Below are 16,509 nucleotides of genomic sequence, written 5' to 3'. Positions count from 1 at the left end.
TTTTGAGACAGGGTCTCACTATGTTGTCTTGACTGGCCTGGAACTTGCTATGTAGATCAAGCTGGCCTTAAACTCAGAGATCTGCCTGCTTCTGCCTCCCAAAGGCTGGGGTTAAAGGTGTGAAGTTCCACATTCACATGGTTCAGGGCAGGAGGATGCTCTGGGTCCTGCTGACCCTAATCACTGATCTGTTGCCCCAGCCCAGTGTCCATGCTGCCATTGGTGAGGGAAGTGTCTTAGCAGGAAGAGCCTGGAACTCACTACATAGCCCTAGCTGGCCTCAAATTCATTGTCTACCTGCTCGGCCTCCCCAGTGCAGGGATTCTAGGCAGAAGTCACCATCACTGGCCTCACTCCTGCTGCCAGAAGTAAAGATCAGAGGGAAGGTGCTGGCTGCTCCTGATCTCACACTGGGGAAGAGCTGGTCTCCCACAGGGCTACTTCCAGAAAATTCAAGGCTGTAGCAGAGCGTTTCAGGGAGAGCTAAAAGCTGCCCCTTGAGAGCTCCTACAGATTGTGCTGGCTACAGCGCCATGGGCCCAGAAGAAGGGCTAACAGCGCAGCTCTGGAGAGTTTCTGCACATGCTGCTCCTGATGGGAGCTGTCACCCGCATCTGTGTGCTGAGGACACCGTTCAGAGTGAAGGCTGTTCTTCCTGGGAAGGCTCTGGACCATTTGTATTGGACACCATCCCCAGGCTGCCCCCTTCTCTCAGGGAGCTTTAAGAATCCCCTGGTTTTCAGCAAAAGTGGCAGCTATTCTACCCTCACCATGACTAGCAGCAGCCTTGGCTATCACCTCTGTGTTGTCTTACATGGAGGAGACGGAGTTCCCAAGAGGTCAAGTGACTCTCTTAAAGTTGTGGTCAGTGGGAGGGGGCTGGCCTGGGTGCCCACTCCTCCCTGGGACCAGGATCCTAGCTAAGCCGTCAGATGCTCTGGCTGGGTAGACAACGACAGCAACATCTCTCCCTCGTCTGCAGCTCTATGTCCCATGGGAGCAATGGCATCACAAGTGACACTAGTCACTCTGGATCAGAGAGAGAGCGCAAGGCAGTGCTCTGCATCTGCTTCACCAGCTCTGGCCACAAAGTGGGACAGGGCCTCGAGAGGAGCCGGCATGGACTTCATGCCATACTCTGACTCTTGCACGGGCTGACACTAAAACGGCCCCTGGCCTTGGCCTCCCAGGGTATGCACCTTAGTGCTCTCAATACTAAGTCAGAACAGACTGCTCAGTAACAAATTCACTGTGTGGCCTTAGGAGAGTCCCACTTCCCTCCTCAGTACCCCCCTGAGCACCCAGGCCTCTGCAGACAGGACAGCATAAACACATTCTCTCTTCAGGCCGTTAGAACGTCAAACAAGGTGGGAAAGCAGCGGCAGGGACAGGGTGGCTTCTCAGGACAAGTGGCTGACACAAAAACAGTCCCTGGGAGCCTGCCTCTAAGCACCATGGGCCCCTCTCCCTCCTCCCCCAACAAGGGGGATGACCGCAGCCTCAGCATGGGTGTAGTGAGACTTGGGGCAGTAAGTGCAGGCACCTCTGAAACCTGCTTGGACAGACGGTGACAAAGGCAGGAGCAGAACAAAGTTTATTTTTGCAAGGACAGAACATTCGAGAGTGGCCTTTGTGCCTTCAGAGAGGACAGACACGTCCAACCAGGGGCTTTCCCTGAGATATGGCTTCGGCTTTGCCAAGACTCTGAGTGGTGGCTCAAACAGGGCCAGCCCAGAAGGAGAATGCCAGGGCCTGGACGGCTGTTGTTCTTTCCTGTCTAGCTATGGTCCACCGGCCCAGGGCACAGCCAGCACTGTTCTGTGCTGCCCTCCACTTCAGTCAAGTGTCAAAACAAAAGCATCTGCAAAGGCAACAGACTGTCCTTAGAGTCTGATGGTCGGGAGAAGCCACCGCTGGGTTTTAAAAAGTGGAGGCTGGGCCATTTGTAGAAAAGTTAGTACGCTAAGGGCAACAGGCATGATTCTGGAGTGGACAACACGTGTGATCTGGAGTTCAGTTACCTCAGCCTCAAGTTTCACCCACAAGACTCAGGTTAATAGAAATGGTCCAGCCTGGTCCATAATCCGTGTTAAAAGCAGCTTTAGAGCTGAATGATCCCCCACAGCCTCCACTGTGGTGTTGAAGACTGAACCTAGGGTATCATGCACGCTAGGTGAGTGCTCTACTACTGAGCTACATCGACAGGACAAAGGTGATCACTTCCTAGTCAGTACCAGCAAAGCTTATATATATTATATGCATATGTATAAATATATCTATGTATATATAGTTGGTATGGGCTCAAGCACAGCATCTTTTGCCCACTAAAAGTCTCCTCATTGGTTTTTCACAGCAGTTTTTAGTTTTACAATAATGACATTCTGACTCCATAGACTCAGAATCAAACACAAATTATGACAGGCTCTTGCTGGGTAGCCCCAGCTGGCCCAGAACTGGTGCCTTTGCCTCCTGAATACAGAGATTATAAGGCGTGCACCACCATGCATAGCACATATACTTAAAAAGAAAACCAACAGATTTGGGGAATCTATCTGGAACCCTAGGGTGCTAGATGGACAGTCCTGTGGGGCACAGAGGTGCCACACCTGGGCTCTTTGTGGGGGAGATTCTCGGCTGGGTTTCTATGTGACCACACAACATTAGCAGCACCTGACCATCCTCAGCAGACAACAGGCGGAGAGACATCACAGAAGAAACAGCATCCAGAATGCACAAGGCTGTAGAGACCCAGGTCCAGGAATTACCACGTGACAGAAACCTACTGGGAGTGTGACTGATTGGAGGGGCTGGGATTATTGATAGATTTTGTCTTTATGTGCACACAGAAGAGAAGCATTACTGAAAGTGGAAGGACAGCTGCCGGGGAGTCATGAACTCCTTCACCACTTCCTCGGTGACCGCCTTGCGTCGGGCCTGGTGCTCGGCCACCAGAGGCTGGAGGACATCTATGAGTGTCTTCTTGAGCTCCCCAGTGAGCATGGCTCCGCTGGTGTAATCCTGCCAGGAATGGGATGCTGTGAGCAGTGGCTTAGCGTCTGAGCCCTCCCCACCTGAGCTCTAGTTCAGCTTATGTCCCTTTAGGAGCTATGCCTAAAGTGTCACAGTAACTTGGGTCTTACAGGACATTAAAATGTCTGTTTCTTGTGCCTTTTCCTTTGGTTGTTGTGCTAATTCTGTTAAGTTACTTTTTATTTTACATTATAATATTTCATACTGTCTGAAGATGCCTGTTTGTTTCCTAATGAGACACAGAAAGGGAGGAGCAGGAGTAGAGACCATACTCAGAATCTATTTTGTCACTCACAAGAGAAAAGAGAGCTGACTCGGCTCCCAGTGATGGCTCCATGCACCCTGACACCTTCCTTCCCGACTGTGCCACTCTTCGAGCAGACAAAGCAGACCCATAACCTAGGTGGCAGCAAGTCGGGGAAAATCCCCTTCAGTTCCACTACCAGTGACTGGCATATTTCCTCTGAGAACTTTCTGGTGACTGTCATGTAGCTCTCTTCTCGCTGCCGTCCTTTCACTGTCCTTGGCAGTGGTTCCGGTGTCACTGAAACCCTTTATTACCTATTTCTATAGCCCCGGCACTCAGGTGGCTGAGGCAGGAGGACTGTCATGAGTTTAGCGTAAGCCTGGTCTATATAGGGAGTTCCAGGGCTACACAGTGAGGTTATGTCTTAAACAGTAACAACCAAAGACACCCACACAATAGTGAAGTGTACCTGCAACAGTTCTCACCTGGCCTCCTGGCTGCATGTGTATACTTGTAACTTTTTACTGCTAGTATTTTTGTTATTTTTATATGAAAAGCTGTTTCCTATTCTGCTGTGGGACAATGGTCTTGTACCCTGAAAAGATGTGTCACTTGCTTGTATTAATTTAATAAAATGCTGATTGGCCAGTAGCCAGGCAGGAAGTATAGGCGGGGCAACCAGAACAGGAGAATTCTGGGAAGAGGAAAGTCTCAGTCCACAAGATGAGAGTGCCCCTCACTTGTCTGTGGCTGACACAGACAAGAATTATGGGTTAATGTAGGATGCAAGAGTTAATAAGGAGCCTGAGCTAATAGGCCAACCAGTTTATAACTAATGTAGGCCTCTGTGTGTTTCTTTGGGACTGAAGGCTGGGACCGGGTGTGACAAAAACCTCTGTCAACACTATTCTATAGTATTTCCTTGGAAAAGACTCCAAGGCCAAGGCTCTGCTTGTCCTCACCAGCTCACTGAGAGGCTGTCCTGGAACCACAGACACCTAAACAATCTACTGGCATGTAGTTCACCTACATTTCTCCCCTGACAAGAAAGACAAATCTTCTTTATGCTCTTACTTTTGTGAACTATTCAAGGGTTAAAAATCTGAGTGATCTTACCCAGTTTTTGTTTTACATATGGAATGTTTCATGGATTTTGTGCCATCCTTGAGTGGGGGCCATGCTCAACTTCTCTGTATTGTTCCTGTTTTGGTATATGTGCTGCTGAAGCAAGCACCTGTTGTTTTTTAAATACAGCATCTTGTATAGCCCAGGCTGGCCTGGAATTTGTAATCTGCCTGCTTTAGTTTCCTGAGTAGTTAGGTCTAAGTACGTAGGAACTTACTTGTAAGAACTGAGCCTGGTTCAGCCCAGGCCACCAAGGATGCTCTAGCAACACACAAGGCCTGGCTGGGCTGTCAGGCTCATGAGGGTGGGTGGTAGGGCTGGGGTGGACTCACCTTTCTGATCTGCTCCAGCTTGTCATCATCTTCAAGGAAGAAGGTCAGATACATGAAGGACACGTCCACTTCACAGTTGCCCCCAAACTGCCTATGCTCCTCCACGGTGTCTCTTCCACCAGAAAACGCGTGCTTGTTGACCTGCGCCAGCACAGAAGCCAGTCAGAGTTCTGCCCTGTCCCTGGACACAGGTCAGGGCCTATGGGGTAGCAGTCACACTAGTGACTCATGGCGAAGGGCAGGGAGGCTGGAGAGCAGGTCTTTGAAAACCTCTACTGACTGGGCTAAAAACTGGGGGAGAGCCCAAGCCCTCTTCAGAGTAAGTGGCCAGCAGAAAGGATGAGAGCAGTGCTACCCCGACCCCATGTACACATAAGCCGTGAGGTCAGGGGAGCACAGCTCAAGGAAGCTCCACTTTCAGTGTGCGGTGGCAGGAAAGGCCTGTAGGGAGGTTTCCACCCAGACAGGCCATGAGTCAGACGGACTAGAGTGATGGCTCAGTGACTGAGCACTGGCTGCTCTTCCAGAAGACCAGAGTTCAATTCCCAGCACCACATGGCACTTCAAAACTGTCTGTTACTCCAGATGCCCTTGTCTGGCCCCCATGGATACCAGGCACTCATGTGAAGCACAGACATACACGCAAGCAAAATACTAATACACATAAAAACAAGCAAACAAACCCCAGAAACTAACATAATGGAGCTCAGCTCAGTGGTGGGCAGTTAGCATACAGGAGGCTGAGGCAGGAGGATTGCCTGTGTTCAAGAGTTCCAGGCCAGTCTCAGCAACACAGAGAAACAACATCTTTAAACAAACAAAAGAACAGTGTAAACCTTTAACCCAGCATATAGATCTGTGAGTGAGGTTAGCCTGCGGTACATAGTGAGTTCCAGGCCAGCCAGTGGTACTCAGTAAGAGCCTGTCTCAGAAATGTAAGTAAATAAATAAATAAAAACAAATGAAAGCTAGGGGTAAAGGTCACCAGGTCTTTGCACCTCACAAAAGCTGCCTAGACTGCAAAGATCCTCCTCTTCATAGTTGATAGGGTCATGTTTTGTCAGAATATTTTGTCCTAGGACAAATCTCCCAAATCCTCTCAGAGAACTGCTCGGCTTCAGGTTGCTGACTCCCAAGAACAAATGCGCCCAGACATGGGTGGCTGTTCCTGCTTTATAATGAAGAGATGGTGTTTCCCTGAGTTCTGTGAGCTGTCCCAGCAAATTAGTAAAGTCTTGGTAGGGGCTGTGGGACCCTGGTGCAGAACTGGTTAGTCACAAGTCGGGATGCCCCAGCCTTGGGCTGTCAGAGCTGTGAGTGCTGCACTCTGCAGGGAGAACGCATTGGGGCTGAACTGACTGTAGGACACCAGCCAGTTGGTGTCTGCTGGAAAACCACTTGGCCGACACAGAGGTGGAGGGAAAAGTCCCCTTGCCTTGTTAACTTATAGGCCAAGCTAATCAGGGCCCCAGACTGTTGGCTGCTGTGTGAATGAGCAGAGACTTCCTCATTGTAAGAGTGACCCTGCTGCTGGCAGGGTCTCAGCCCAGCTCTGAGCTGTGGAGAGGACCTGACTATGACCCTGGCCTCTGCAGGCCCTTGTAGTTCTGATCTTGTGCACAACACTCATCAAGGCCTTGGGTCTCTGCTGGCTTTTGCAAATGGAAAATACTCCATAGTCATAAGCTGCTTCTAAAAACCAACTTCTCAAAATTGAGCAGAACATGTTTCCCCACACACCTCACTCCTCCCCCTCCCTCTGCATTCTGGAAGTTTCAGATAAAAGCAAAAGAGAAAGAAAGATTCCCCCAAATCCCCAATCCTATTAGCTCTCATGTTAGGCAGGGTTGGCCAAAGCCATTTCCGGAGGAAGGGCTGGATATGAAAAGTCCCCATTGTCAACCAGAACCTGTTTGGGACTTTCCGAGGGCTTGTGGACCTGGCAGGGACTCTGACTATTGTATAACCCCCCCCCCCCCCCCCAGATAAGTTCCTCTTACTTCTCTTAGACCATCCAGGCCACAAACAAATAGTTGGGTCCAAAGGAAACATCAGTGACTTCCTGTAACTATCAAGGGCTCACACTCACTGGCAGCTGAGTTCTGAGCAACAGCAGTGGGCTCTGAATCATGTGGATGTGCAAACTCCTTTCTAGTTCCAGTTTCCAACTAACTTGCAAATATTTCCCAAGCACCCACAGCCTGCCAGACAGGGCACAACTAGACATGGCAATCCTACTGGAGGGTACTTCTCAGTTCTTCCCAGGAGAGCATCCTAGAGAATAGCAGCCTACCATGCTGCCTTCACTCCGGAGCAGTGTGCCAGGGCGGAGCTTTAACACTGAGTGATCATCCTCTCTGTCTCATGACTCTCCGCTCCAAACAGACAGAGTAGCTGGGCATGGTGGCTGGGCAGAGTGGCGCATGCCTTTAATCCCAGCACTCTGGAGGCAGAGGCAGGTGGATCTCTGTGACAGCCTGGTCTACACTGACACTTTGTCCCAATAAACAAACCATTATTGAGGGACTGGCAGGGACTGAGGGAGAAGGAAACTCAGAAACCATCAGCATGGTAACTGGCCCAGCCCGGTCTGATTTTTCAGAACACAGTCTCATCTTTTCTACTATCTGACAATAGCTTCATTGATTATGCTTTAAAGCAAACCACCAAGATCCTGCTTCTGCACCGACATGCAAGAAAAGAAAAGAGGAAAATGGAAAAGTCCCCAGGTTCTTACCTATACGAAGGGACTTAATAAATTCCCTAACACCAAAAACCAAAGTCCCAAACCCCCAGTCCACCCAAACCCAAGCTCCCCTGCTGGGGTTAGTGGGCTCCTATGGAATTCAGCACTGCTAGGAGTCTGAGTTGTAAGAAATGGTAGGTTAAGGGAACTCGTGTTTCCTGCTTCTCTCAGGCTCACCTTGCTCTTGATCTGTTTGGCTGTGTCAGTGAGGAAGATGGAAGAGTTGGGGTCACTGGCGCTCATCTTGGTCTGAGCACCCTGCAAGGCAGGGAAGAAGGTGGAATGCAGCAGGGCAGGTTTAGGGTGGCCGATCCTGGGAGCCACGTCCCTTGTCATTCTGAAGTACGGATCCTGGGTGGAGAAGGCTTGGGTGAAGACAATCGAACACACGTCTAGGCTCTCGCCAATGGGCCACCACAAAGGAGCCCCCTCGTGGGAGGCTGTGAAGCCTGCAGTCAGTTTCAGACTGGCTTCTCTTCTCTAAACACGTATAGCCCACCTCCACCCTCCTCAGGAGAGTCCCGAAACCACAGGCAGTCCCATTTCACTTCCCACAGCTGGTTCTGCCTCCAACCTGGTCAATGGCACACGGGATGAGGCACTGGATGTCCGTCCGGTCTCGGAAGATCTTCGGGAAAGAGTTGCTGAATGATGGTGCAGCCTGGACAGCAGGAAAACTGATCTTCCCTAAAAGAAGGGAGACACTCCTGTGTGTGGGGCCGACCACCGCTCTGGGTAATCGATCCAGTTACAGGAATCAACAGTGGGCTTCCTCCCGACTGAAAACAAACTAACCACAGCCTAACAATGCAGAGCGGGAGCTAAATAAAAGTCGAGCCCCACCCCAGGTGTCTCATCATATGTTTCTTGTCTGCATTTCTCAGTGTGCTACTCTTCAAACCCCACGGCAAGGCACCTCCTGCCATCTTACAAACATGCAGGCTCAGGGTGTTTATGTGGTTGGCCACAGCTGCACACAGCAAGTGACTGGCTGAACAGGGACTGAACACGGGGTGTCAGGGAAGGACGGGGCCGGATTTGTTTTAAGATGCTGCTCATCACTTCCACAGTGGAATTATCCTGGATGCTGTTACTCCAATGCCAAGTGCCTCTCAAAATCAGGAAGACTATGCTCCAATTGCTGGGAATGAATCTGACTCAACCATCAAAGAGAGGGGGGCCAGGGGACTAGACACAGGGGACAGAAGGCCCAGACAAGTCTCAAGATGATGGCCTACAAAGGCCAGTACATTACAGAGACATGTGGAGGACATAACTATGTGTATACACTTGGCATATACAGTGTGTATCAGTGGAAAGTCACAGGGAGGAGAGTAAGGAGCCTGTAGTTAATCAAACCCCTTTTCTTTATATGTATTTAATTATTTACTAAGGTTGCACTATGTGGCCCCTGACTAACCTGAAACTCACTATATAGATTAGGCTGGCCTCAAAATCTGAGATTTGCCTGCCTTGGCCTTTGAGTGCTGGGATTAAAGGAATGTGCCACTATATTCAGCTAAAACTTCTTATCTTGTAAGTGGGGAGACTAGGGCCCAGGGAAGGCTCCTATAAGAGAGCGGAAGATCCACCTGTCCTCTGTAACCCTCCTGGGTGCTACAAAGCTCTATAGTGATTGGGGTCACACCAGCACGTTGGAGAATTCCAGCCAGTCTTGTCTGTCTGCGTTTGGTGGAACACCCACCTCTGAATGTTTTAAATGAAGTACTAACATTTCAGGTCTCTAGGCAGATGCTTTAAAGACCAGATAATCAGGGTGGCATGGAGCTCAGTGGTAGCATTTCTTACAAGTATGAGTCTATCTCTTGGAACACACACACACATCCCAGGTACATTAGTTCAGGCTTTGGTGTTGCTGGTCTGTATTTTATTTATTTATTTTTTTAATATTGGTTGATTGATTAATTTAGTTTTTTTCAAGTGGGTCTGCCTCCTGAGTGCTGGAAGTAAAGGCATGCACCACCACCGCCCAGCATTGCTGCTCTGTGATTCTTATGACACTGGCTAGTCTCCTCTGAGCTTGCCTGTCCCACAGAGAGAGTTAGAGGGGTCCCCAGGCAGCAACAGCTCCTTCCTTACCAATGCAGTCACTGTCTGTGAAGCCAAAAATGCCCTTCACTTGATTGAAAGTGACATGCTTCTGAATCTTCACCACGTTCTTGTAGAAGCCTGGGCTCTGCCTGCGGAGAGAGCAGAGTCACACTTGAGCTGGAGGGCAGCTTCCACGGACAACAGAGTAGCAGTGCCTAAAACCTGGTATCAGTAAGTGGCGTGCCAGACACACACCGGGTATCACATGTGTTTAGCTCACACGCAACAAGAATGTTTAGAGAAGTCACCTGTAGGTAGACAACTATAGCAGTCACATCTGTACCTAGCTCTGGGAGGAAGACTTGCTTTGGTCATGGTGTTTCATCGCAGTAACAGAAACCCTAACTAACACAGACACTGACATTTGAGTCTAGGGAGCATAGAGTAAGCCAAACCCCTGCTATGTTCAGAGGGCCAGAAAAGTATTTTCTCCTCTAGAGTGCAGATGAAGGAGCTATGTGTTTGATGCCCATCAAGGGTCTCCCTGTGTCAGATTGGTAGTTGTATCGCAGGGAGCAGAGAAGGGCATCTCTTCAGGAAAAGGGGTCTTGACATTCATTTGGAGGAAAAGTAAAAGAGTTAGCCACACAGGGATGAAGGTTTCAGAGGATAACATTTTGTTTGCAAAAATGAGGGATATGAACTGTAAACTGTCCATCTGATTGGAAATGACAGTGTTGCTGAAGAGAACATAGGGCCAAAACACAAGGGTCTGTGTGCTAAGAGCAAGGTGAGCTCTTGCTGTCCCATGTTGGGCACCAGGCAAGGCAGAAGTGTGGAAGACAAGAACGGGAGGAGTTGCAGTGGTTAAAGGTGCTGCATGGACCAGAAGCTGGATGTGAGACTCCTGCCACAGCTCCTGGAGAGGCTAAGGAAGGAGTTCAAGGACAGCCTAAGAAACACACAGAGAGTGACTCACAAACAAAAGCTACCAATCACTGTGCCCCGTCAACAGCCTGGCCGTTAAGAGGAAGAGCAGAATCCATGGCGTCTGTGCTGAGGCTCGCACTTGTACCAGGGTATTTTAGGGAGTGAGGTGAAAACAACGGCACGGGTGTGACTAGTCTGATGACATCTATGTTACCACAAGACCACTGAAGACCCACGGTCAGATCTTGACCTTAGACCCATTTAAATCCCTCTGTGTTCACACGGAATAATTGAAAAACAGTCTGACAGGCGAAACTCAAAAAATTAATCTGTTGGGGCAGGGACAGGCAAGAAGGCTCAGCTGTTAAAAGTGGAAGTAGAGAACTGTCCCATAAAATGTCCCCTCCAACCCCCACTCAATAAATTAAAATGTAATTAAAAAAATGTTTTTTTGAGACAGAGTCTAATGTAGTCAGATTGGCCTCAAACCTAGAGTCTTTTTGCCCTGTCTCCCTAGCACTGGGATTAAAGGCATGTGCTATCACACCCAGCATAATAAAAATATTTTAAAATCTTACGGATTTTCTCATCTGGTAAAAGGTCAGATTTCCTGTCAGGGTATTTGTGGTTCCTGGTGGACACACTCCCACTTGGCCCCAAGAACTTAACAAGGCAGCTGGGGAACAGCAACAGTCCCCGTGTGCTTCCTCACACTGCCTAGCCTAATCATCGGCTGGAACACTATAGAAGAGGGCCCACCTGCTGAACTGACTCCCTGGTGTGAAGGTCCATACCTCCAGTGCTCAAGACTCAATGCCTCCAAGTCCTCCCATGGTGAGGAAACAGACCCAGCCTCACACACGCTAGGTACGTCACACTCCAGCCCTCAAAAATATTCGTGGCTAAACAGTATTCACCGTTTTATGTACTTTTGAGACGGGAAATAACTAAGTAGCCCAATTCTATCAGCAGCCTGAGTGCTGGGATTAGAGGTATGTGTTACAGGGCTTTAATGTCATTCTCATGGCTGAATAAGAGCCACCTCCACCCACTTTGTTTCTTCTGGCCTTGTTATGTAGCCCTGGGGTAGCCTTGAGGCCCCTGAGTAATGGGACTGATTGTAGGTGCCACAACATACCTGCTTCAAAGTTTGATTTTCCCATACTTTGTAATCACTGGGGATGAAGTTCAAGAATGAAGTGTGCTGACTTAAACAAGGCCAGTTTAAGAAATGGGATGGTATAGAACATATCTAACAAGGGACACTTTTCTCTGAGGAAAAAGCCACATTGAAAGTGAGAAGGCTACCAAACTCAGACTGGCTGTCCTTGGACACTACAGTACAAAATACTTCACTGTGACAGCTGAGGGTGATACCGTGACTATGCCGGGAAATATTTATGACTTCTGTAGAGAAGATTATGAAGGCAATCTTATGAAGATTATGAAGAAGTAATTCTGATATTACTTCTTTTTATGCACAGTTTCCACTTTAAAAATTATGTCTAAATGACACCAACATTCCGGATCACAACAGAAGAAAGACCAGGCCATCACCCATCTCCAGCATTTTAGTTTGGTCATCATGTCTGCACCCATTGCTCAGAAGGCAGCCACATATCCTTACCCCATAAACTCAAGGTCAGAGAAGATGAAAGTTTTGTTGATGTCAAAGCCACAGGCAATGATGTCCTTCGCATTTTCCAAAGTGTAGCTGTATGCCTGCTCCAGAGTCAGGTCCTTCCACAGGTACTTCTCATCATCAGACATCTGGATGACCAGAGGCACATCGAACACATCTTGTAGCCACCTACAAAACACGAAAGGTATTTGTAGGCATGAACATGCCCTGTAGCCGAGTCTAGGGACATGGAGAATGGAGACCCTGAGTAAGAATGCTACTTTGGCATGTGAACACAGTTCCTACCTCCTCTGTAACTGTAGAACTGTACTATCAATGCCAAACATTTCACTAATGATTTCTTCCTATAAGAGAGAAATTCCTGTCCCTCGGTAGACATGGACATGAGGTTTGGACTAGAGTGGGCTTAGGTGGCAAGGACAAGGAGCAGGAAGAGGAGTGGAGCAGGCACGGTGGTGGTCTCCCATCACACCTGGCTCTTCTGGAGCGAGCCTAGGTGCAAAGGCAATGAAGAGGTGGCCTGTAGCTCAGCCAGCAGGAGCAGCCTTGTCTTTTAAGATGTTCTATAAGCTCCACTCTTACCACAGGGAGTGACAAGTCACATGAGCAATACTTACTTTGTGAAAATAAACGGGACGAGATGACCCAGATGCATTGCTTCAGAGGAGGGGCCCCTGCCTGTGTATAGATAAAATGGCTTCTTATTTTCATAGGCATCAAGAACTTGATTCATATCTCTAAAGGAAGAGAGAAAAAAAGAAATAGTATCATTTTCTGGAAAAAGTACCAAAACACCAATGCTCATTTGGAAAGGAAAAGTAAAGACAGATAAATAACATAGGTGATCATCAGAATGTGGTCTCTCTGGAGCTGGGAAACACGATGACAGGCAACTACCTCGGAGAGGACTCCCGTGAATAATTCTTTTGGAAGCCAAGACATGTGAGTTAGGAATAAAAGGTTTAAAATCTGGGCCAGATGTGACGGCCCACACCTTAAATCCCAGCACTCAGGAGGCAGAGGCAGGCAGACCTCTGTGAATTTGAGGACAGTCTGGTCTACAGGGTGAGACCCTGTCTCTGGACAACCTTTAAAGGAAGAGCATGAACATGCCACTGGTACTTCTTGGAATGCTCCAACGACCAAAGCGAATGCACTCAGAGCTTTCTACAACCTTTGAGGATGGGACACTGGGCCAGTACCACACACACTTCCCTTTAGAACCCACCAGTCATGCAATTGTAGAGATCGAGCCTAGGAAAACCTCAGGGTGCCTAGCTTGGGGAGGATAGAAAGGTAGGTCCTGGCAGTCCAGTGTGAAGTCCTCAGCTTAAGAGCTGACATGGTAACCCAGGCCAGCGTGGGGGCCTTGGGTCTTTCACTGGGATCCATTCCAGAGTCAGCCCTCCTTGCTTCCCCAGGATGGGGTACCATCAGTGCTGTGGGGGCCCTCCTTGCTGGCTGTGATCTGCACCAGCTGGTAGTCCTCTTCTGCCTGTAAGTGCCTAAGATCTAAGCAGTATCTAGGACTTGTGTGGGTGTGGTGGGTAGGGAGTCAGGATAACTTCAGGTATGGTTTCTCAGGAACTACTTTTGAAACAAGGTCTCTCACAGGTATCTGAGGCTCACCAAGTAGGCTAGGCTGGGTGACAAGTGAGCCCCAGGAACCTGCCTTTCCCTGTCTCCCAAGCTCTGGTTTACAAGCATGTCGTCATCATGCCTGGTTTGTGATGTGGCTCAGGAGACTGACCTCAGGTCCTTACACTTACACAGCAACATTTCCTTCCTTCTTCGCTTTTGTTCTTCCTTTCTTAAAGACAGGGTCTCACTATATAATTCCGGCTGTTCTGGAACTCACTATGTAGACCAGGATGGCCTCAAACTCAGAGATCTTCCTACTTCCCAGAGCTGGGATTAAAGGCTTGTACCACTATGCTCAGCCTCTTTCTTCTTTAAAATGTGTTTTGGTTTTTGTGTATGTGTGTGTTTCTGTGTCTGAAACCAGCTAAAGGCTAGGCATCCTGTTTCTGGGCAGCTACATAATGAATTAGAGATCAGCCTGGGCTATTATTGAGACCCCACCTCGAAAAAGAAACAAACAGAAAGAAACATTCTAGTGACACCTTCTCTTATGATCTAAGGCAAGGCACAATGCTGGTTCCGACTTGTGCACACTTATTTACACTCTGTGTTTTGTACATAGTGGTTTTTGTTGCTGTTTTTAAATAGGGAGGGTCTTATTTAGCTCAGGTTGGCCTTAAATGCAATGTGTAGTGGAAGATGACCTTGAACCCCTAATTTGCCTGGGTTCTACCTCTTAAGTGCCAGGATTAGAGGTGTGCACCACTACTTTGGTTCCCATTTCTCTGAGACAGGTTCTTGCTATGTAGCCAAGAACAGCCTGGGAATCCCACTCCTGCCGCACACCACAGGGTTTGTGCTGCACTGGTGAAGCTGCTTCTCTGCTCCTCTAACTGTGAAGAGTTCTCTGCTTCTCTAACTTACCCGAGTAACTGATTTTTTGTTGTTATTTGTTTTTGAGACTGGGTCTCACTGTGTAAACCGAGCTGGCCTCATCTGCCAGCCTTTGAGGACTCTTGAGTGCTCGAATTAGAGGCCACCATACCCTGCTTCACCCAACTGACTTTTAATGGGCACATGGAAGAGAGAAAACCCATCCCATGAGTTGCTCTTCATGTGGTCACAGCCCTTATCTGAGAGCTCACTTGGCCAGGCCCATCTACCTTATGCATACCCTTCCAAAAGGGCCTTGTTAGAGATGAGCTTATAGATGTCATTTCACCCTCAGGTTCATGATATCCTTAGGTAGTGCATTCTGCCAAACTCCAGAATGTGTAAACGCCTTTCTGAGGGCAGTAAGGACCGTAGGATGTTAGATGCTTTAAGATCAACAACACGGTAAGATAGCTCAGTGGGCAAAGACGCTTGCTCCCAAGCTTCATGACTAGAGTTCCGTTCTTGGGGCCCACATGGTAGAGGAGAGAACCAAATTCTTCCTGTGAGCTGTCCTATGACATCCATGTGCAATGTCTACATTTTCACACACACCCACACAATAAAAAATTAAATAAAAAAACAAAGCAGAACATGTGAATGGGCTTTCACAACAATCTGAGCACTCCCACGAAGGAGAGTTTGGAAATCTGGGAACAATGGTATGTCCTGCACTCCTAGTCCTCGGAGCCCAATACAGGACTGTGAGCTCCAGGCCAGCCTAGGAAACTTAAGACTCTGCCTTAGAATAAACAACAGTTTCCAGACCCGCCAGGGCAAAACAGTGAGATCCTGTCTCAAAAAAACAAACCAAACCCTAAACTTAAGACAGTATTTTAAGCTCACAGTGTCCCCCAAACTGACCAACAGATCTGGAATAGTGTGTACACTCAAGTCCCAGGAGAAAGCTCCACCTGTGCTCAAGACTCTGCGGGTTGACCAGGCGCGGGGGTGCACACGGGTGGCCCAGAACATTACAGGGTTGGACCATGTTAGCTTTTCCAATAGCCAGTCACAGTGTGTGACCAGACAGCCTAGTGACCATCAGGTAATGATGTGGCATGTACTACAGTTGCCACCAACTCAAAAACTAGGAATGTCACCAGATAGCACCTTAGGTGTACTGCAGATACTCACCTGCTGTCTTCGTTAACGCACGTGAAGAGTGCCCCGATTGATTCATACCTTTCTTTTGTTCTCAACAGAATTGTTCTGTTAAGCTGTTTCCACACTGGACACGGTATTTGGGGAATAATCTGTCCTGAGCTCCGGTCACACCCATATTTGACTCGAGAATATACTACCCCTTATTCCCTGAGGGGTGAGAGCTATGTTTCTGCATTGACAACCCTCTACTAAAATCCCAGATGCCTTTCTTGGAGAAAAGAAAAGGCTGATTTTAAAACTCACATCAAAGTGAGCTAAGAATATAAAAGTATTCCTGAAAAAGAATGGAGTTGGAAGACTCGTATTTTTAACTCAGAATTTGTTGGATTTGCTTTCTTTCTATTTTGGAGATAGAATCTTCAAGTTTCCCAGGCTAGCCTTGAACTGGCCATGCAGCCAAGGATGACCCTGAACGTCTGCTTCTCCTGCTTCCGCCTCCTTAGTGCTGCAACTACGCGTACGCCCCATCACCCAGTTCTGGGAGTGACTGCTGACAGGGACGTTTCTCTGCTGGGTGGTAAAAAGCTCTGTAATTAGATTGTTGCAGGGCTTATGCAGCTAAACCACTGAACAGCACAGTTTAAAGAGCTGAACTCTACGATACGTCAATTAAATTTCCTCACAATAACTTTTATTTCTTTTTGTGTGTGTGTGTGTTGTATATATGTGAACATGAATGTGTGTGGAGGTCAAAAACAACTTTTGGGAATTAATTCATACCATA

The 16,509-nt window shown here is 48.3% G+C and overlaps 1 protein-coding gene and 1 non-coding gene across 8 annotated transcripts in view; both read right to left on the bottom strand.

Moving 5' to 3' along the window:
- Positions 1-1,577: 1,577 nt before the first annotated feature.
- The window catches only part of Wars1 (tryptophanyl-tRNA synthetase 1), a 30,499-nt gene continuing 15,567 nt past the window's right edge, over positions 1,578-16,509 (bottom strand). For all 7 annotated transcript variants that reach the window (XM_075948806.1, XM_075948805.1, XM_075948804.1 and 4 more), the window contains 7 exons: positions 12,722-12,841; positions 12,090-12,272; positions 9,581-9,681; positions 8,055-8,167; positions 7,658-7,831; positions 4,735-4,875; positions 1,578-3,018 (listed from right to left, as the gene is read on the bottom strand). In XM_075948806.1, coding sequence (XP_075804921.1) covers positions 2,857-3,018; positions 4,735-4,875; positions 7,658-7,831; positions 8,055-8,167; positions 9,581-9,681; positions 12,090-12,272; positions 12,722-12,841 — 994 coding nt within the window. In that variant the 3' untranslated portion in view covers positions 1,578-2,856. The remainder of the gene's footprint in view (positions 3,019-4,734; positions 4,876-7,657; positions 7,832-8,054; positions 8,168-9,580; positions 9,682-12,089; positions 12,273-12,721; positions 12,842-16,509) is intronic.
- On the bottom strand, positions 4,406-4,511 carry LOC142835445 (U6 spliceosomal RNA). Its single transcript, XR_012907872.1, has one exon. It is a non-coding gene; the product is annotated as a U6 spliceosomal RNA (small nuclear RNA).

This window comes from Microtus pennsylvanicus, chromosome 14 (assembly GCF_037038515.1).
Source record: "Microtus pennsylvanicus isolate mMicPen1 chromosome 14, mMicPen1.hap1, whole genome shotgun sequence".
NCBI lineage: Eukaryota > Metazoa > Chordata > Mammalia > Rodentia > Cricetidae > Microtus > Microtus pennsylvanicus.
This window is presented reverse-complemented; position numbering and strand designations above follow the sequence as displayed.